Consider the following 21,394-nt stretch of genomic DNA (forward strand, 5'->3'; position numbering starts at 1 on the left):
GTTTAAATTAAACTGTTCTATTATTAGCTATGAGAAGCTTTGTTGCTCACTGCCCTGAGCTCCTCACTGAGGATGTGATCAGGAAACTGATGACACCCATAGAATGTGCCATGACAATGATGTCACAGTAAGTAGGCAGTTTCTGCTCTTCATTCACTTTTGTCTTTTCCTGGTCTTGAAATACTAGAACTAATTTGGAGTTGGGTTTTGTGGTTTGGTGTCTGCCCCTTCCCCCTGCCCCACCTGTAATTAAAATAGGACTTCTGAGGAAGTGCATGCCACTGATTTATGGCAACATACGTTTTGGGTTTCTTGAGTTTATAATTAAAGTTTTCTCTGTGCAATTACTTCTGAAAATGTGTCATTAATTGAGTAATGTTGTTCAGAGTGGTTCTCTGAACACTATTTTCTTGTCTTGCCTAGAGTTATATCCTGTGAAAAGAAGTCTGAAAATACTCTCTTCTGTAACTGCAACATTTCTGGTTTCTCTTTTTCATTTTTAATTCTATAGCATTCCATCAGTAATTAAAGCCCATGGAGCTCATCTCAAAGCCAGTGCAGCTATGGTTCGTTTAAGACTTTATGATATATTGGCTTTATTGCCCCCAAAGACATATGAAGGTACATAAATTTTTAACAGTTTTTGTTAAAGTAAAAATTGTGCTTAGTACTTGTTATGCATACCTTTGAAGCAGCTGTAAGAGTCAAAATATAATTCTAGGAATCTCCAAGAATTTTGTACTATATTCCTAATTTTCTGTATGTTATCTTGACAATATAACTACAGAGTATTGAAAAGCATTCATAGAGTGACACTTGGAGTATAGCAGTTATGGTCCCCTTTGTAGGATTGAGAGGTATGGAGATCATGGTCTGAGATCAAATAATAGTTTTTAAAGTCATTGTTACTTAAAAGGTAGAGAACTTTATTTCTTAGTATACTGAAAAACAGATGTGACAATGGAAGTTTAGTTTTGGTTACATTTGGGTTTTTTTATTTGGTTGGTTTGGTTGTTTTCCTTTTTAAACCTGATTTGATCGATTACACAGATCTGCTATTGGTAAATTGCCAACCAGTGTCACACAGTCTGACAAGATTAACTTTTTGGGTTTCTTTGTTAATTCATTATGTCTACATGATCATGTGGATGAACATGGGTTTTTTTTCTACATCTGGATTGTCATCCTGTAAGGATGACCCAATCTGTTTAGAACAGGACACGATTCTGAGTAATGTGCTCTAGTGGACCCTGCTTGAGCAGAAGGTGGGGTTAGATGACCTCCAGTGGTTTCCAGTCATACCTATTATGTAGGTATTTGGGTACCCATGATTTGGGAACTGAGAGCCTACAGTTGCATTTGAAGCCTTGCTCTCAACTCTGGTATTGTCAGGTTTACTTCTCTGTTAGCTACCTCTAAAACTGAAGTAATGGTACATTTATAACTTCTGATCACTGGCTGAAATGTTTTGGCTAAGAAGCAGTGGTGATTCTTTTTAATGTCTGTCTTTCTAGGATCATTTAATGCTCTTCTTCGAGAGCTGGTAGCAGAATTTACTTTGACAGACAACTCTGCTAATACAACCACATCACTCCTAAGGTCTCTTTGTCATTATGATGATAGTGTTCTGCTTGGCTCTTGGCTGCAGGAAACAGATCATAAGTCAATTGAAGATCAGGTAACAAAAAAAGCTAGAAGAATGAATTATCTGCCCTGTCGGTGTGATGTGTGTGTGGGGAAGCCTTCTAAAACTGGAGCTTCATACCTTGTTTTTAGTCTTATTTCAGAGCTTTTTTAGATACAAGTCCTTCCATCTCCAGGGTACTGTTTTGATTAAAAACCACCTACAGCTGAGATATAAATTGCATAATGCTACTCATAGGGTTGTGCTTAGTGAACCAACCTCATTTCTTTTAAAAAAACCCCTAACTCAATATCTCTTCCTGTCTGCCAATCTTCCTAGCCTAGAAGTTGTTCTCATATAAAGTTTTTTGAATTAGGAGAAATGTAGGTTCCACTTAACATGTTTCATAATGAAACTGCTGTCAAAATATCAATATTTCAAATGGTGTTATAGCAAAACAAGATTTAACTGGTTTTATAGGTGTAGTAAGAAATCCTTACATTTCATTTGAAAGTGTTGACACAATGTTGTTGGCTGAAACAACATTGCTCTTCTGCAACAGCCATCTAATAGCAGGAGGGTATCTCAGAAGGTTTCATTGGAGCAGATCCAAAAGCCAAGACTGATACCAAGGGTGTGGGAAGTTTTCTGAGCCAAGATCAGCATGTCAAAGCAAAAAAGAGTTTTACAAACTTCCTTTGTTTGTTGTGGAGGACATAGTAGACTTCCAGTGCAGTCTTCAGTGCACAGAGCTTTTTCACTCCCTCCTGCCTCCTTTTTTTTTTAATTCACTTCCTGCCTGTAAAACAGTGGCAGTGTGTGCTCACAGCCCAGAAAGCCACTGGAATCCTGGGCTGCATCAAAAGCAGTGTGGCCAGCAAGATAAAGAGGTGGTTCTGCCCCTCTGCTCTTGTGTCCCCAACATAAGGAGGATATGGAGCTGTTGGGAGCAGGTCCAGACGAGGGACACAAAGTTGATAGGAGGACTGGAGCACCTCCCCTGTGATGGTGGGCTGAGACAGCTGGGGCTGTTCATCCTGGAGAAGAAGAGAAGGTTGATTGGAGACCTCAGAACAACCTTCCAGTATCTGAAGGGGGCCTTACAGGGAAGCTGGAGGGGGAACTCTTCATCTGGAACTGTAGTGATAGGACAAGGAGTAACAGGTACAAATTGAAAGGGGGAATTTAGGTTAGATATTAGAAAGAAATTTTTCACTATGAGAGTGGTGAGACACTGGAATAATTGCTGTGGGAGCTTTTGGATGCCCCAGCCCTGGCACTGTTCAAAGCCAGGGTGGATAAGGCCTTGAGAAACCTGTTCTAGTGGAAGATGTCCCTACCCATGGTAGGGTAGCCTTGGACCAGATGATCTTTAGGATCCATTCCAGCCCCTAAATTTCTATCATTCTATGATTCTCTTGTACTTAGTCATGTTTTATCTTTTAATGATATAGAGGTGTCAACAAACCTTGCTGTGTTTTCTGTCCTTCTAAGAAGAATACAGACTCTAATTTTGTTTCACGATTAAATAATTGATAAAAATATAGAATTTTCTTCAGAGAAAATAGATGATTGTTTGATAGTGTTTCATGAAAGAATGATGGTTAGGAAGTATTTCCTTGATGATAGGAGAGTTTATAATTTTAGTAGTGTTTCTAATTCTTTCTGTGTAGGGCATATCATTGCCAAAACCGATAATTTAATACACTGTACTGTAACTCTCAGAGAGTGACTGAATAACCTTCTGTCTGAAATGGTATTTCATATTCAATGGTGCAGAAACTATTAATAGCAGAATTAATCTGCTTTTCTCTTAATTTTCATCTCTTAATACCAGAAGTGATAGTTTGTATATTTATCTAGCTGTTAACAATTTTGACCCTTCAGAATTCAGCTGACCCTGTAAATGCTAATGTGTATGCATGAGGATACTGCACTTGTATTCAGGTGCTTGTAAGCTATTCTCTTATTTTAACTACTGCATATGTGTCTTGGTTATCTCTAGTTCCAAATTTTATGTGCAAAGGTATATTCAGAGGTATTGATGTTGTGTGGAATTTTGCAGCTCCAGCCAAACAGTGCATCTGGAAGTGGTGCTCTGGAACATGATCCCTCTTCCATTTACTTGCGCATCCCTGCTGGTGAAGCTGTACCTGGTCCCCTTCCTTTGGGAGTATCTGTCATTGATGCATCTGTGGCTCTCTTTGGTGTGGTTTTTCCTCATGTCTCTTACAAACATAGGTCAGTTTACATCAGTGTTCAATTTCAGAACCTAATGCCTTGTTTCTCTGGGTACTGTTGTGGTGGGGACTTTTTTATTTGTTTGTTTGGTTTTTTTTCCTGAAATAAGAATTGACTAAGGTATCAACTGTCTTTAAATTCAGAGTTTAGTATTTGATGCCCATCCAGAATGTGTGTAGTCACTTTAGAAATAAAGTGATTTCCTCAGTTTTATCTTTTTGAAGATTAATGTTCAGAGATGGAGACTAGATTCTTCTCTTTTCATGCTGCATTTAACAGTTGTAATATCTCTGCAACCAAAATTTCCTGTAAAAGTACCCATTGCAATTAACTTCAAATCAACCTTGAAAACAGCAGGGGCCTCCACTGAATTTCATTTGGCTGCCATAAGTAGGACCATTTGATTTATAGTCAGCAAGGAATTATATGCACAATGAAAAAGAGGAAATGGAATTCAACGTATTTTCCTTTGTGTTTCACATTACCTCTACAGAGTTATGAGTTGTCAGGACTAATTTTGTTACTCAGTTTAGGCAATTTGTCCCTGAGCACAGAGTGAAAACAGTTCTAAGAAGCATTTAAAAGTAAAATCAGCTTTCAATGCAAATCTTTTGGGAGCAGTTTTTTCATAGTAGTCAACCTCATTTGGTAGTAAGTGCAGGATAGGCTTGAGACCAGCTTGGTGTAATTCACCTTAGTCTATACCTGTTGTTAATGGTGAAAAGATGTAGCTTGGGAACTGCTGAGTAATTAATAATGCAGATTATTCATTACATTCCTGTTTTTGGTATCTTCAAGGGGATGTTCCTCCTCTCAGTAATGTTTTCTGGGGAGGAGTGGGGGCTGGAATGGATGTTAAATGGGAAAAACAATAGAAACAGAAAAACAAATATGAAGGGTAACACTATTTTAAGTCATAGTGGAAAGACGGCATTTTTCCACTCTGGTCCTCACAGCTTTCTGGTTATACAGCCATATGCACCTGAAGATTCACTTCCTCTTGGTGGTGTTTTCTTCAAAGGAATAGTAAATATTTGGGCATGAACTAGAAGAACCAGCAGAGGGATGTTCAGAGTAGCCCTGCTGTTATTACTTACAGCAAATAGCTTCTGCAGCCCCTGAAGCATAAGTTCTGCTACTGAACTTAAAAGGCCCTTTTGTTGTGTGTGGTTTTTACTAGCTGTGTTTGTATTTTGAAAGGCTATCACTTCAATTATGTTCATTCCTTTGTTTTAGATTACAGATGTTGGATCACTTTGCTGAATGTGTCAAGCAGGCTAAAGGTGTTCGCCAGCAAGCTGTGCAGCTTAATATCTTTACTGCTGTTCTTAGTGCCTTAAAGGTAGGACTTGTAAACTTGTAATGAAAGCCCAAGTTCATCAGTTTGCATTCAGTACAAAGGGCTGTTAGAAGAGTGTTACTAAAGTTACTCAAGAATTCAAAAATTTGAAAATTCGAGAATTGAATTTTTTTCTGGATACTAGCTTAAGCTCTTGTCTTCATGTATCAGTACAGAGAACAGATGAGGCTCATGACTGCATTCTACAATCATCAGCATTCTATAGTATTCAGCATTCTATAGTAATCAGACTGTCTTTTCATCTTCAGTCCTCTGGTTTTATTTACACTGGACTCATGGATTTAAGTACTTTATCATGTATACTCAGAAAACCCCTCAAGTCACAGAGTATTGTGCAGATGTGGCTTGTGTAACTGAATACACAAATAGCTTTGGGTTTACATTTTGGTTGCCTTATTGCACAGAGCTCTAGGTGCTTATGCCCAATCCCACTGACTGCAGCTACTACTGCGTGCTCTCTGTCTAGACTTGGAAATGCAACCTGCTGCTATCAAGTCAGAAAGTAAGAGAGCTAGTCAGAAATAATGACTGCCCAGTTTAAGCTGTTACTGGAGCTCCATGTCTTTGGTTGATTGGCAAAACAGCACCTTGGTTCTTTGCATTGTTCTTAAAAACGTGATTTACAATGCTACAAGTTGAAATGTAGATTCCGAGGCAGATTTCTGGAAGCTCCCATGCCATGCCAAGTGTTCAAAAAATGGGCAAAATTGAGCTGAAGTGAGGACTTCAGAAAATTATGATCTAAGGTAGAGCCTTTGACTTCTTGCTCTATAGTACATGCAGTGTTTTTGCTTTACATGTGTTTAATTATTTCTCCCAGAGTAAAAGAAACTGCAAAAGCGCTGTTTAGTGTTACTGTTTTGTAAATATAAAGGGCTGTATAAATGTTTGGAAGGATGTGATTATAAAGAAAAAAATACTTTCATGTATCTGTAATGTCTTCAATTTAAGTGATTCTTGTAGAAATGTAACTGGTCTGTATTTTCTATTAGATTTTTGCTGTCAGATTTTTAAAGCTTCTCCTTTGTTTTTCCTGAGGTGTCCCATGTAAAGCTAGATCATATTTGGTAGGATTAGGGTGCATGTAGGTAATGCATTTGATAAAAAAGACTGGTGCAACAGGTCTTCCTGTCTGTGAAATAGGTAGAATATTGACAAACATCATACCCAGGATGTTGTTGATTTTGCGTTTCAAATGTTTTCAACCAATTTATTTTAGGATAAACTACCACAAACTGAAACAAAAGCAAAAGCGCATAGTTTTCACTTGATGGTCTGAAATATATTTTCTTTTTCCCTGCATTGGGGTATTATTGGATTCTTCTTCTTCTTCTTCTTTTTTTATTTTAATTTTTAATGTAGGGTTTAGCTGAGAATAAAAGCACATTAGGACCAGAAGAAGTCCGCAAATCTGCTTTGACGCTTGTAATGGGTGCCCTTGATAATCCTAACCCTATTCTGAGATGTGCAGCAGGTGAAGCTCTTGGCAGAATGGCTCAAGTGGTTGGAGAAGCCTCTTTCATTGCTAGAATGGCTCAGTACAGTTTTGATAAGTAAGTTGATTTTAATTCAGAAAATGAAATAAAATTTAATGTAACATGTAATTTAATGTAGTTTGGAAGATTCCTTTTCCAAATACCATATTCATTATTCTCTTCTTTCATGCTCGATCCCTATGGTTACATAGATCTAAGAAAACTTTAAACAGATTCTTCTCTTTTGGATTTATTTCATGTGAGGAATAAAAGCTGAATTGTTAGACACTTGGAATGTGAAATGACACTGGTGAACAGCTTTTGAGGAGTTAACCTGAAGGTGACTAAACTGTATCAGATAGATAAGCACAGCTTACATTAAGTATGTCTGTAATGTCAATTATGTAATAGTGGTTCTGTTTCACTCTTTACACATTGATTTAACTGATTTACTGGCCCGTATTATTTTCATATTCTGTTGTTTATCTTGGGTCTTTAGAAAGATATCTGGTAGAAGCAACAAGATAGTGTGTTTCCCAATTTCTTGCTTAAATTTAAGGCATCAGCATATTTCTGAATCAGAATGCAGCTGCCTCAGGGCTGCAGCCCATGTTTTTGGCTGGGCCAGGTGCATGAGCATGGCCTCAGTCCAGCTCTCTTACCTCTGAGTAGTTAAATTTTTCTCACCCTTTTATCTTGTAATAAAGTACATCATCCCTGCTGTCTTTCATTGAATTTCTATTACTGGGACTTTCCTTGGTTTCTTATCTAGATTAACTTGTTAAGTTGTTAATGGTTGTCATTCTGTTGACAGTCAAGTGATTTTTTTTATACTTGAGATGTGCATTTACTTTGTTGTTCGCTGATGGCCAAAAGCATGCATGTCTCTCATATTCAGTCAACCAGGGGAAAAAAATCTTTGTCCTTATTAGGAAATCTCTTCTTTTATCTCTCTTCCTCACCACTGAAAAGGCTTCGAATTGCCAGGTGATGTATGTGACATGTATTCAGAAGCAGTATTGTGGAAAATACTCAATAAGTCAATGCATACAACTTCCTACAACCAAATAATTCAAAATGCTACTCCTTCTGTTTTAGTTTCATTGTAAAGGGCTATTAAAAAATTAAGAGGCTCTCTTGGAAAAGCCATAAAAATCAGCTGTTGAAGAAAACAGTTATATAAAAAAATTGGATTTGCCAGTTTGTCATTTCTCAGTGTGGGTTGTCATTTTTTTATTCTTAATTCCTTTTTACATCAGTGGTTTTGGAATGATTATTAAATTAGTCTCCTCTGAATTTTTAATTATTATGAATAATTAATGATTATTAAATTAGTCCTCCTCTTGTAAAATCTGGATTCTTTTTCTATATCTGTTTAAACTCTTCTTCATCTAAAAGGTCAAGTTCTGACCAGAAAAAAAGAAAATAATTATTAAAATACCTTCTTTTCCTCTTGTTTTATATGTAACCTGGATTAATAGCAATCTAGAATAAGTACATTGTTTTTGCTGTTGTTTAGGCTTCTCAAGATTTTGTAAGATGGCCTGCAAAACTTTATTAGTCTTTTGCACTGTTGTGGTACTTCTAAGATTCTGTGTAACATACTTACTGAATGAAGTGATTTCTTTATATTTAAACATTGGTAGGTTAAAATCTGCTCGAGACGTTGTGTCAAGAACAGGCCATTCCTTGGCTCTGGGTTGTCTCCATCGCTATGTTGGTGGAATAGGTTCTGGACAGCATTTGAAAACTAGTGTCAGTATTCTCTTGGCTTTGGCACAAGATGGAACCTCTCCTGAAGTCCAGGTAAAAAAAAAAAAACAAAAAACCAATCACCACAAAATTACTTAAAATGTTCAAGATGAAGATTAAAAATTAAGCTACATATTCAGATATTCTTTAGTAGATGTTGTCGCATGTAAGATGTGTAGCATGTGCCAGAGAATGTGAAGAAAGTGAATCCATGTGCCAAGGAGCATGAAGAAAGTGAATCTTTTCTTATAAACTCCCAGAGTACAGAATCCCAAAGCTAAAGTGTAATTAAAATGTAACTTCATGGCAATTTAGAGAGACAGTTGGAAGTGGTCAGTTTAATTCAGAAGGACATGGGTCTGCTTGTCAGCTGTGCCAGAGTGATGCACTGTGGGCATATTCCAAACTGCCTTTACAGCAACATGTGTTAATATTGCCTTAGCTGCCTAAAAGGAAGTTTTTAATAGCTGATAACTGGCATGTAATCACTTACTGGAGACTCAGGTGATGAGCAGTAGTTTCCTTTGCAGATATCACATACACAGGACATCATCTTTGCAGGGTTATATTATGAGCACAGAAATCTGTTGCAAGCTAAATTGCAGTTAGGGGACAGAAAGGGAATCAGTAGGAGCCAAGTCTAAGATAGGGAGGGGTTTCTATCTGCTGTGGACTATAGGTTTGTGAAGTCTCACAGGAGGATGACTTGACTGCTAAAAGTTGCTGGTACAGTAGAAAGGGGACTAAACATGCTGTTGAAAGAGTAATGGTTTTGGAGAGTAGTGGCACTTTATACCCACAGCCTGAGAAGCTGAAGCCCCTAGTAACTATAAGGAGTCATACTTACAGCTTGGTTTACTGTTAACTTGATAGAATATGCACTTGAGTACTTTCTTATTTCTTTTCCTCAGAGCAGCAAAAAAACAAAGTAACATGGTTTATCAGTTGGGAAGACAAGCCTAGGTTTTTTTTGGAGATAATGTTAAAAAAATCTATAAATACAACTTTAAGTCTCTTTTGAATTTTCATGGTTTAAGGAAAGACAATGTGCAATTTGCATATGTAACCAACTTCAAGTATGAGTGGGTAATTTGAGGCATATAATTGTGCACCAGTAATTCCAAAAAGAAATTGGAAAGGTTAATGTTTTATGAAAAAAAAAAAAAAAGAAAAATAAGTATAAAGGGGAAGTCCAGTCTGAACTTGCATATCTACCTTACTCTTTGTTGAGAATAGAGCACCCAGCCACTGTGAAAAACTAAGCTTTTAAACCTCATCCCTCACTGAATCAGTGTGGTTACACAGAAACTGTATGGACGTATGAATAATGGAAGTTTACAGGAATGAAAGGATAAGCTGTAATGTGCTACCACAGGATTAGGACTGTAGAGGTAGTTAGATGATTGCTAGTGCTAATGGTTTTTGGATTGCATCAGAAAGGATTAAAAAGCAGCAATTTTAAAGGCAGGTTTTCCAGCTTATTCCTAAGAGTCTAGCTTTGTAGTAGTAATAGTCTTTTATCTTAGTCATGTGTTTAATGTGAGAAAATTCTGAAGATCATTTAGTACAGTGTTATGGGGAGATAGCTAATGCTTTCAGGTCTGTCAGTGGAATTTATTTCCAGTGAAATGTCAGTATCTAAAAGGACAGTCCTCTTACCTGCTTCTTGCTTTGACAATTACAATAAATTACTTTGCTTTTTTGTTGTTTACTCACCTTCAGCTGAAATAGGTCTGTCTTTCACCATTTTTTCCCCTCATGCTATAGTACACTGACTGAACAATACTGCTTTTTTCTCTTGTACCTGCTAATAAGAAAGTTAGAAAGATGCATGTGAACCTTTCAGCTTGTCATGAAAATCATTTCCTATTGGAATATAAAAGACCATCTCTGCTAAGGGCTTTGTAAGCTGCCCATTTCAGACTCTTCCTCCAGTTTTATAGTGGAATGATTCACTCTTTCTCCTGTTTCAAGTCACTTTTCTTTTTTCCTTTTTAAGTGGATGTGTTCTTTGTGCTTGTATTTTTCTTTGAAGTGCTTAAGCATATTTTTCCTCAAATTCTTTGTCACCTTATTTCCATTATCCCCAGAACTACTGATAACCAAAAAATATGTTAGATATATTTAAACTCTCAGGTGATTGCTTGAGGTCTGGGAAATTTGGAAATACTTCTGGAGTCAGGGTAGTAAATTAGATGTGCTTAGGAGCAGGAGTACGGAGCTAGGCTCCAACAGCATAAAAAACTGTTTAATTTCCTGAATGCATTACTGAAAAACTTTCCTTTGTGGTTTTGGTAGACCTGGTCTCTCCATTCCCTTGCCTTGATCGTGGATTCCAGTGGACCAATGTACCGTGGGTACGTGGAGCCGACGCTCTCGCTCGTTCTCACCCTGCTCTTGACTGTCCCACCATCACACACAGAAGTGCATCAGTGCCTGGGCAGGTGCCTTGGGGCTATAATAACTACTGTTGGGCCTGAGCTGCAAGGTTAGTGGCAATTTGATGTGAAACAAAAAATCTACCTTGTATAAAGATGATGTTATTACCTTAAATGGAAGAATATAAGGTTTTATTAGTTGCAGGTGGGGGAGGCAATGTTGGCTGTTTCAGTTACAGTCCTGCAAACAACCTCATGCTGATCCTCCTTGTGACTGCTTGGGGCTTTTTGGACTGCAGTTTGAGATTTGTATAAAGAGGTTGCAGGGATGTATGGTGTTTTGGCTAATGGTAAATTTGCATGGTAGGTAAGCCATGGAACCCTTGCTGCATATTTTATTGTGTGTATCTTTGTAGGGCATCAGACAAGCTTTTTCCTCCATTTTTTTAAGATGTGTTTATTTTATTTTAAACTGATGGCAAGAGCTAAAGTTTGATACAATGGGTGATACTGTGAACTATAACTAATTTCCATTCATTCTTGATATCCTTAGATCTCTGTACCTTATTGTAGAGACTTAAAATCTTGTCATGCTGAACACTGTGTCTGAAATTCTGTGCCTCAGGTGTTAAAACCACAGATTTGTAACTTTGTCTAACTGGGATTTTTAGGACTATTTAGAGGATGGTCTTTGATCTCTCTGGTCTACAATGCCAGAGAGCCACTAATGGAATTTTAACTCTAAATGACTAGACTTAAGATTTTAATTGTGACATAATTCTAGATGGTTTAATTGAACTTGTGTATCTGTAAACCTTTTGACCTGGCATATGGTTAACTTTTAAAATAACAACTTAAGTAGAATGCCTTCTGCAGGTTATATTTCTGTAATTGAAAATATTTTTATAAACCTGATGTAGGTTAATTCTTAAAAAGCAGAATTGGATTGTTCTTCAAATCAAATACTGTTCTTTTAAAATGCTTGTTCTAGTAGAGCATAGATGAGTGCTACTCATCTGTTGGAGCTAATTAAAATTGCCTGCATACATAGATATGAACTTAAAGAGTTACCTGATATTTTAGGAAATGGCTCAGTGCGTGAAATGTTGCTTATACATATATAGAATGAAAGAGACTTCTAAAATCTAACTTCAGATAACTAACTGGTTTCATGACCTGAGAAGATAGTCTCACAGTATTTCTGACTGGAGTTTATCGATCCAGAATTTTATTTGGACAGCATGATATTTAACTGAGCTAAAAAAGAGATACTGAAGCACTCTGCAGTGTTTCTCATTTGCATGGCAAGTCAGAAAAGTTGCATGTTAATTTGAGAACTCTTTTTTTGTGTTATTGAAGCTTTAATAATTCTTGCTTCTCAAAGGTTTAAAGTCTGCAGATGTGATAGAAAAGTTTTGCTGTGTTAAGGATATCCTCTTACATGATTAGGTAACGGAGCTACAATTTCAACAATCCGTTCTTCCTGTTTGGTGGGATGTGCAATCACACAAGACCATTCAGACTCACTCGTTCAGGCAGCTGCTATATCCTGCCTTCAGCAGCTTCATATGTTTGCACCACGGCATGTCAACCTGTCCAGTCTGGTTCCTAGTCTTTGTGTGAGTATCAAGTGCATCCCTTTTGGTCCTCCAAGTTTTATGCATGTGCTTAGCAGAGGACAGGGGAAATATTCAGCAAGATGGCAAGGATAGCCATATATAATGAGCAAGTAATATTTGTAAAAACCCAGGAGTCCCCAAGCCATTTTACATATTTTCAGAATGCTGCCCAAAACTGAAGTCATAGGGGCTGATTCATTTTCACCCTCAATAGTGTAAGATAGCAAGCATTTATGAATATATAACTGAGTAAAAAAGGTTCTGAAATGCTCTGTTTGCTCCAACTGGTTGCATGCAAAGAGGGAAGTGAGCAAGCTGGGGAAAAGTAGCAGATTTTGGATTTATGTTACCACTGTCAGAATATTAGGGGCTGACATACAAATTCTTGTGCTGCTGCTGTTAATGTTGCCACCTTCTTCCATTAGTGTTCTGTCAGCAAGTCCTGGCTTAGGCCTGGAAGTAAGTCAAAGGCTTGAACCCAAAACATACCAAATATGAATATGAGAGGAAGGGTGGTGTGGGTGTGGTTTTGGTGTAGGTTGGTGGGCTTTTTTTAATAATTACTATTGTAAAAGTTATTTTTAGAGGGTTCAGTAGTCCAATACTGAGATATTTGAAAAGCTTCTCCCTAATGTCTATTAGATGTTTTGCAAGCTTGTTTATGCCATTCTTTGCAGTGCTGATGACTCAGTGTTACCTGAAGGAATGCAATCCTACTTATGTCAACACTGGACCTTTTTCTTAGTGTGCCATCCAGATTTTCCCTAGGGCATCCTCTCATGATTAGGTGCTTCTCCTCAGCCCTGTGCACACCCAAGCCCCACCCTGCCCCAAGCGCTCCTGGGAGCGCAGTGTATTTACAGAACCTGTCACTTGTCCCTTCACAAAATTTTGCATGAAAGGGGTGCAGCACACCCAGAAGCAGATAAGCTCTTTTGTATGATTATGATGTACATCAGGAGAGATAATCCTTACAGCCATTTACTCTGTAAATACCAGTGGGTGATGTTACAGACAATGAAGTTCATACGTGAATAATTAGCGCTGTTTTGAAACCTTTTCCCATGGTTTTCTCCTGTTTTTCTCCTGTTAGTTTATGGTCTTCTGCTAAATGGAAGCTATTTTTGTTTTCCTTTCTCATATTCCTTACTTTCAAGTTATACTTCGTTAGGATTTCCTCTGAGTTGTCTTGAGCATTTCTTCTTACTGCAAATGCATAGGTATGTAGGCAAGGTCTGCCATACCTGCACCATTAGCCAACTCTTCAGAATGGAATTAATGCCAGGTATCAAAATTAAACCATGCAGTTCCACAATCTCATTTTAATTTCTTCTTCCTGCATTAGCTTCATAACTTGTAGTTATTTGTTTTGTAGCTTGAATCGTGGAATACCCTTTACATTAATAAATCTCCCAAATATTCTGTGTTTTAGGTCATTGAAACAACCTCAGTCGTGATATTTAGAAATTCTTTAAAGACTGCCTGTTTTTTTAGGACTAAATTCTTGTATATTCATATGTGGAATAAAGATGTACTGTTAAAATGCTTTATAAACTGTAAAACCCTTTCATTTAGGGAAGCATTTTCCATCCCCATAATAACGTAATGCCAAGAAGCAAATGGATATTTGGTTTATTGAAACCAAATTACCCTGGAGTAAATAAAGAGTTAGAGTTTCTTAAAGGGCACTCTTCACCTCTTTCACTGTGGAAAAACATTCACTTTTCTGTGGAGCTATTTCCTCTCAGAGAAATAGAGACCATACACAATTCTTCTGTAAGGAAAATATTTGCTTGTGCTATAGGTGATTCAAAGGAATTAGCAAAGAAATCTTATGCTGTGTTATTGAGAGGCGCTTTTAATAACTTAATGCTATAGATTCTGTTACTAATGGGAAATGCAGGTTTTGTTATAGCTGTCATGCGCAGTACACCTGATAATGGCTTTTTTTGTTTAAAAGAAAGTGATTTACAGCTATAGCAGAATATGAGGCAGAGTAGTACTGGAGTGTAACAAATTGGAAACTGTAATTAATCTAAATCACAGTGGCACAGTAGTTCCAATATTTAAGCTTTTATCTCTTTAGCCAGACAGCTGTCAGCTCTGTGTATGTCAGCTATATTTTGATATTTGTATATTATGAAAAGTGCTTACTTCTGAACCTTCAGAACTTGATTCCCAGCAGCTCACACATGGGCTTATAACTGAAAAATGGAATGTTTTTAGTCCTTAGCAGCATTGATTTATTGGTACTGGGGTGCTGCAGTTCACTCACCTGTGGTGGGTTTGACTTTCAGGTCCATTTGTGCAGCTCTCACTTGCTGCTGCGCCGGGCTGCAGTGGCATGTTTGCGGCAGCTCGCTCAGAGGGAAGCGTCAGAAGTGTGTGAATATGCCATGAGCTTGGCAAAGAACGCTGGAGACAAAGAGAACAGTGCCATCAGTATGTATTTCTTTCATGTGGCCTTTTTGGAACAGTTGAATGGACATGTGTGCATATGTCTGCTTTGCCTTCAGAAAGAAGGGAAAAAGCCCAAAACCCCCTTGTACCCTTAGTGAGAAAAACCCTTAACTGTCCCTTCTGACTTCGGTAACGTGAAATTCAGATTTAAACCTCTCTCTCTCTCTCTCTCTCTCATTAAGGCTGGCAATCGAATAGGGAACACGGTATATACACAGTGGAAGCATTTTACAGTTATTTTACAGTCTAGTATTATAGCTCTTGTTATTTTGAAAATTGACTTAATGGTGGGCTGTTTCATCCAGCTGCTTGGCTGTGTTATATTCTGTCAGCATCATATCTGCAATGGCTGTACACTTTGCTGGCTGGTCTAATTCTTACATGTATCATTTTATTTTGAAAATCGGAGGCTCAACAGTGTTGATCAGCACAGTCTTCATACAGATGCAGAATTGTGATCTTGCTCAAATGATATCAGTGATGTCTGTCTCTGAGAAGAGTCTTTAGAGTCCAGTACTGTTAGGTTTTTTACAAATTCATGGGCTATATGCCCTGAAGAGAGGATTATTTTTACTTTTTTAACTAACACTTGGAGGTGTTATTTGCCTTGCAGATGCTGTATTAGAATCTTTCTAGTGTTGATTCAGAAAAATATCAATAACATCTTGGTGATCTTTGAGCACAGGTACACAATGACCAATTCAAGTCTGCTGCATGAAATTTTAAAACTGAGTTCCTGATTTTAGAAAAGCTTTTTTCCTTCTCATTTTGCAGACATGAATCCTTTTGCACCAGGGGCTGGCTCTCGGCGAGACGCTCACTGCCGGCATCAGGGGGTTAATATAACAGAGACAGGCCTGGAGGGCGTCCTGTTCGGGATGCTGGATCGAGAGACCGATCGGAAACTGTGCTCAGATATCCACGACACTCTGGGACACATGCTTTCATCTCTGGCAGTGGAAAACCTTTCTCACTGGCTCATGCTCTGTAAGGATGTCCTTGCAGCTTCCAGTGGTAAGTGTTCTGTCTCATACACAGAAATGATGGTATGTCCTTAGCATTAGTGTGTTCTGACAATATTGGTTTGGAGCTTCTCTTTTATCCTAGTTAAGATGTAGGTTATATTGTATACAGAATTTGATTGTAGTGCCATTAAACTGCCATAGAAAGAAGGAATTATCTGTGTTAAATTTCAGAATATTGCTCATAAGTAAAAAGTTAACTGCTTGAATAGGATTTCCAATGGTCTTTGTAAGTCTGACATTTCAGTGTCTAAGTGAAAGCAGACATCTTTTTTAGCCTGTATACATCAGGATTGTACAGAGAGAAGACCTCTGTACACGTTCTGAGCCTTCTTTTATGAGGTTTTGTGAATTACTGATGTGATGCTGGGTTACCATGGTGATGAAATTTTTGTTTGTTGTTCAGCCTTGCAGATTTGTTTGCACAGATTTTGTCCTCTGAGACCTTATTCCTGTTTTTCAGCTTGTAGGATGGTTATGACGCAGAATCCGCTCATTTCCATTGCATTTATACTTGTTTATTGGCATGTGTGAGTTCATCCTGAAGCTGTTTCTAAATGCTGCCAGCTTTACATTTACTGATGAGTAATGCTACCAATAATTTCTTTATGCAATGTGGTTACCACAAATCTGCCCAGTGAGAAAGACCTCATTTCCTGAGTTTTAAATTGGCATGGCTTTTTGTTATTTCATGTGGAATGGGTCTTAAAATTTTTACATGGTTGTCCAATTTCTTATTTATTTATTAGTAGGTGACATGTCTTGGAGCAAACCATATTTAAATTAATTTCTCTCAGGTGTATTGTAAGCCAGCAACTTCACTTTGATCTTCTTTGATCCAACCAACTGGCATATGACCAAAATGTGGTTTGCTTTTAAGCAGAGATTTACAAATCAGCCACATAAGGTCCTCAATGCCTTCTCAAAAGGCTGTTGTTATGCATTAGCATGATCCATGTTTGATTTGCCATAGCCTTTTTCTTTATTGAATGTCTTGGCCCTTCAGTTGCTTAAATTTAGACTTTCTAAGAAGCAGGCCTTAGTTTCTAAGAAGCATGCATTGCAATTATTTCCTTTCTCTTCTAATTATTGCTGGGGTAATTTTTGTCAGTATTTTGGCATTTTGCTGATTTAGAACTTGTCATTGAGGATTTATGTTTTCATTTCTGAATAGCAAAAGTATATATGCATGTTCGGTGAGGGATTTTTTTGGTCCATGTTTGGCTTTTGGTTTTTTATGTAATCCCTGGAATAATTTTTATTTTCTGAGATGAAGTCTCTAATCTACACCTAGAGAAAAGAATTTTTTGAACATTAGTCACATTTTTGGGTGCTATCAGTGGCCTACTTGGCTGCATAGCTGTCCCATTGCATGAAGCTTGGTAATTTTGTTTCAGTTTAATTTGCTTTTTGTCTTCCACTTGAAGTGGGAGCTGAATAATTCAAAGCTGAGTTGATTCTTTTATTCTGAGCCTGATAATTCTTTTAATTCTGAGCCTTATCTTGTTTATTGGCAATTTAATGGGTTAATTTACAAAATTGGGCAATTTAGATCTGGGAATCAGCTGTAGTTGGTAACTGTGGAGAATTAATATTCACAGGAATTTATCTCATATAATGTAAGACAAATAAAGGGTAATTTAATCCATAACAGAGGTGAAAACCATTTCTTTTAATGATACACTCTTGCTTTTGGACATTTGTCAAATGTTTCTATAGAAGAATTAGTCTGCTCTGAATCTCAGTATAAGGAAAGGCTTGAGCTCATGTCCTTAACTGCCTTCTGTGGATTTTAACAGTGGCATGTTTCTATTCCTTTTAATTGTTCTGTGTCATAGACATGAGCACAGCTGCTCCCTTGGGAGGAGGGAAGGATGAGGAGCTGGAGAAGAAGGATGAGATGGATGATGACACAATGTTTACCACCTTGGGTGAAGAGGACAAGTCCAAGCCTTCTGTGGCACCTCGCTGGGCCACTCGAGTGTTTGCAGCAGACTGTCTGTGCCGGGTGATCATGCTGTGTGAGAATGCCAACAAGGCTCACTTCGACCTGGCACTGGCTCGTTCAGCCAGACTTAAAAACCCAAAAAGTAATTGCATGCTTTGGTTTTGTTCTTAATTTTTTTTTTTCATTTTGACACGTCTTTACAGCTTAAGATTCCACAACCAAGAAAAAAAAATAATAAGCACTTATTCTTTCATTCAGATGGTCAAAACCAAAGGAAATGCCCAGCAATAATCAATAAAACTGTGTCTTTATAACCACTGTAGTTACAGTACTGTGAGCACAAAGAATGAGGTTTTCTGGAACATACCAGTTCTGAAAGACTGGTCTGCTTAAGGGGAAAAAAAACCTTAGAGATGCAACAGTTTTCTCAATTCTGAAACAGAAGCAATAAACTTCTAGCTAAGGGCAAGCTGGGAGTGTTTTCACAGTTTAATGTAATGACAGCAATGAATTAAATTTGAGATTATTTTAGCATCTCCAATCTAAAGAGATGGTAGAAAAGAAAAAAAGAAGGGATCAAGCTAGGTAATTATTGCCATGGCATTGGTTGCAGAGGGAGGGGGATGTGGGAGGGAGTTATAAAAAGACAGAGACTTTATAGGGTTTGTTCTTTTCGTATCCATGAGAGTGATAAATCTTAGTTTTCAAGCTCATGTTCCAAAGATAGTTTTATAAGTTAGAGGATCAAAATTGAGAGGTCCTAGATGGCATAGTAGTTTTGTGAAGAAATGTTTTGCAGATGGTGTGAGGTGTCTGTCCTTGAGTTGTCCCTGTTTGTGGTTGTTTGGGTTCACCTGCGTAGTGCTCATGAGGACTTTGTGTATATAAGATGAATATTGTGAGCAACCTAGAATGTGTGACATTAATGGATTTTGGTGTCTGTGTTGAGGAATTCTGTTATGATATGGAGAGTTACCAGGTCTTTGCCTGTGTTGCTTTAGTGCAGCCTGGTTCCAGCACTGTGCATTGCTTTTGTGAGAATCTGGTTTTTGACTTGATTTGAGGCTCAGGCCAATGAAGACTAGGAAGGAACAATTTCAGGAAAGTTTATTTTGTCATGCCATTGCATTACAAAGAAAATAATGAAATAACTGCTGCTTATAGGGTCCTGCAGAGAATTGCATATCATAATCTGGAAAATTGTATCTATTTATTTAAAGTGAATTTTGATGTGTTTGGTATCATTGTAAAAAGGAAAACTCAGCAAAATTCTGTCTCCCCCAAATGAAGCTTCTAAAATGTTCAGATTTTACTATTGTCTCTTATGGTCTGAAAAAGTAAGTGCAGACTTTATCACTGTATTTTGGAGGTGATTTTCAGTCTTTCTTTACTGATTCACCTCTGAAAAGTTTCAGCCACAAAAACATTTTCCTTTTTTACCTTGAGACTTGAAAATAGCTTAGGCAACTTATGGGTTTCATTAGTCACAGTGGATGTTGTTCAATAATTTATTTTCATGTTAGTTGTACAACATGTGGTAATTTCAAATTGAGAGTAAAAAAAGCAATGAAATGACTACCTAGAGAAGAATAATCCTTTCAGAAATGTTACCAAGCTGTGTATTTTGCTTGTCTGCATGCTTACAGCCTTGCATGTGGTTTTTGGAAGGAGAACCAGAGGCATACTCAGATTTAGGTGTTGACATCAGCAGGGGTCACTGTAAGCATAGGACTCGAGCAGGACCAGGAATTGCCTTGAAGATTTTCTGTGTGTTTGGGGGATCATTCAAATTGGATTTACTAAATGTTTTAATATATTCTAAGCTACTTAGCCACATTTACACACTTCATTCTACACAATTTCTATTCAGTTTTTAAGGTTGTCTTAGGAATAAAAGCCACAGAATTACTTTGTGGGGGGAGGGAAAGTGGAAAACAAGAAAGAAAACTAGGTTGCATTCTTTCCTGCTTCTTCCATGCATTAAATGTGGACCTTTGAAAACAAATAGGTAAAATTCATGCATGTCAATGAAGAAAATACTGCAAGTATTCATCATGTTAGCTATCTTTTAAGTTACTAGATAGTTCTTTCTGTTTTGTTCTAAGATGACTTCTTGGTACTCCATCTCTCTGACCTTATCCGGATGGCATTCATGGCTGCCACAGACCACAGCAACCAGCTGCGCATGGCGGGGCTTCAGGCTCTTGAGGACATCATCAAGAAATTTGCATCTGTTCCCGAGCCAGAGTTTCCAGGCCATGTGATACTGGAGCAGTATCAGGCAAATGTGAGATCTCCTTCATAACTTCAGGAAATAGTGTATTTATGCCAATATGCCAGTATTAGCTTTGAGAACATATTGTAATTTGAAAAAAAGCTGTGAGGAAATTCTTCTGTGTGTGAAAATGTGCTACAGAAACTCACTTACCTCTTCAAATTTTATTTTTGTATCTCATTCTATCTATTGTAATTTAGTAGCTGATAAAATTAAAATTCAGTAACTTGAAAGCCAAATATTGTAAGTTACATTTAATTTTTGGCAAAAGTGGCTATTACTTTGTAGAAATAAGAATTGGAAAATATTTTTCACTCAGTTCTAGATTTAAGCTAATAAATCAGTTTTCTTGGGAATTAGTGAATGTACTTCTGTTCTAATGAAAACTACAAAAGTATATCACTGGGAAGTGGGCAATTAAAGATTTATTTGGGGATATTATTGTGCTTTTTTGTTGCATAGCTTAATTCTTTCACCCCTTTTGTTTTTACTCTGTCATCAAAATCTTTCCAAATACTTTCTAAAGGCAGACTTTCATCCTTTTCATTTCCTGCCTTTTTCTTCTTCCTTCTGTAGTGCCGTAACCATTGCTTCTTTCTCGTGGACTTTGTTCCATTTGTTTCAGAAAAGTATTGCCATATAGCAACTGCCTAAAAGGCATTTTCCTGTCAGTATTTGTCATTTTGCGGACTTGATACAAATCCAACCATAAATATTTAACTTCACATTGCTGTTCCTTTGGACATTAAATTGTCATTGGCTTATTGATCCTTAACAGAAGTTGCACCTGTGATACTGTAGTAATTAAAAGGATACTCGTTAACAGAGGATACCACATATTTCACAAAGGTAGTTGAGACTTAAAAAGGCAATGGGGCAAGGAAAAAAAGTAGTTTAAGACTTTATTGTTGTTGTTGTTTAAAGTCTGCTATTGCAAATGTTTGCTAGACAGCAAGGATAATTTTGGGATGTAACCACAATGCCAAATTTGGCAATTTTGTCTTGCTTGTTCTGTACTTGTCCTTGAGCCTTAAACAAGATGAGATAAACAACACTATGTCCCTATTGTAATTGGATTTTTAACTTTTCTTCTTATCAACAGGTTGGGGCTGCTCTGAGGCCAGCTTTTTCCCAAGATACACCATCTGATATAACTGCAAAGGCCTGTCAGGTACAGTGGAAAACGTTCACATACTATAAGTAAAACTAATTTTCCTTCTCTTTTGAAGAAGGATGCAAA

General features: G+C 37.4%; 1 protein-coding gene across 4 annotated transcripts in view; it reads left to right on the forward strand.

Annotated features, from left to right (window-relative positions):
- Positions 1-21,394, forward strand: part of HEATR5B (HEAT repeat containing 5B) — a 55,485-nt gene that overhangs the window by 14,087 nt on the left and 20,004 nt on the right. For all 4 annotated transcript variants that reach the window (XM_054628729.2, XM_054628727.2, XM_054628732.2 and 1 more), the window contains 14 exons: positions 28-127; positions 512-621; positions 1,515-1,678; positions 3,690-3,865; positions 5,102-5,207; positions 6,588-6,778; positions 8,347-8,506; positions 10,751-10,940; positions 12,280-12,449; positions 14,747-14,891; positions 15,684-15,923; positions 17,770-18,021; positions 19,985-20,166; positions 21,257-21,325. In XM_054628729.2, coding sequence (XP_054484704.2) covers positions 28-127; positions 512-621; positions 1,515-1,678; positions 3,690-3,865; positions 5,102-5,207; positions 6,588-6,778; positions 8,347-8,506; positions 10,751-10,940; positions 12,280-12,449; positions 14,747-14,891; positions 15,684-15,923; positions 17,770-18,021; positions 19,985-20,166; positions 21,257-21,325 — 2,255 coding nt within the window. The remainder of the gene's footprint in view (positions 1-27; positions 128-511; positions 622-1,514; positions 1,679-3,689; positions 3,866-5,101; positions 5,208-6,587; positions 6,779-8,346; positions 8,507-10,750; positions 10,941-12,279; positions 12,450-14,746; positions 14,892-15,683; positions 15,924-17,769; positions 18,022-19,984; positions 20,167-21,256; positions 21,326-21,394) is intronic.

The sequence above is a fragment of the Agelaius phoeniceus genome, chromosome 3, assembly GCF_051311805.1.
Source record: "Agelaius phoeniceus isolate bAgePho1 chromosome 3, bAgePho1.hap1, whole genome shotgun sequence".
Classification (NCBI taxonomy): Eukaryota; Metazoa; Chordata; class Aves; order Passeriformes; family Icteridae; genus Agelaius; species Agelaius phoeniceus.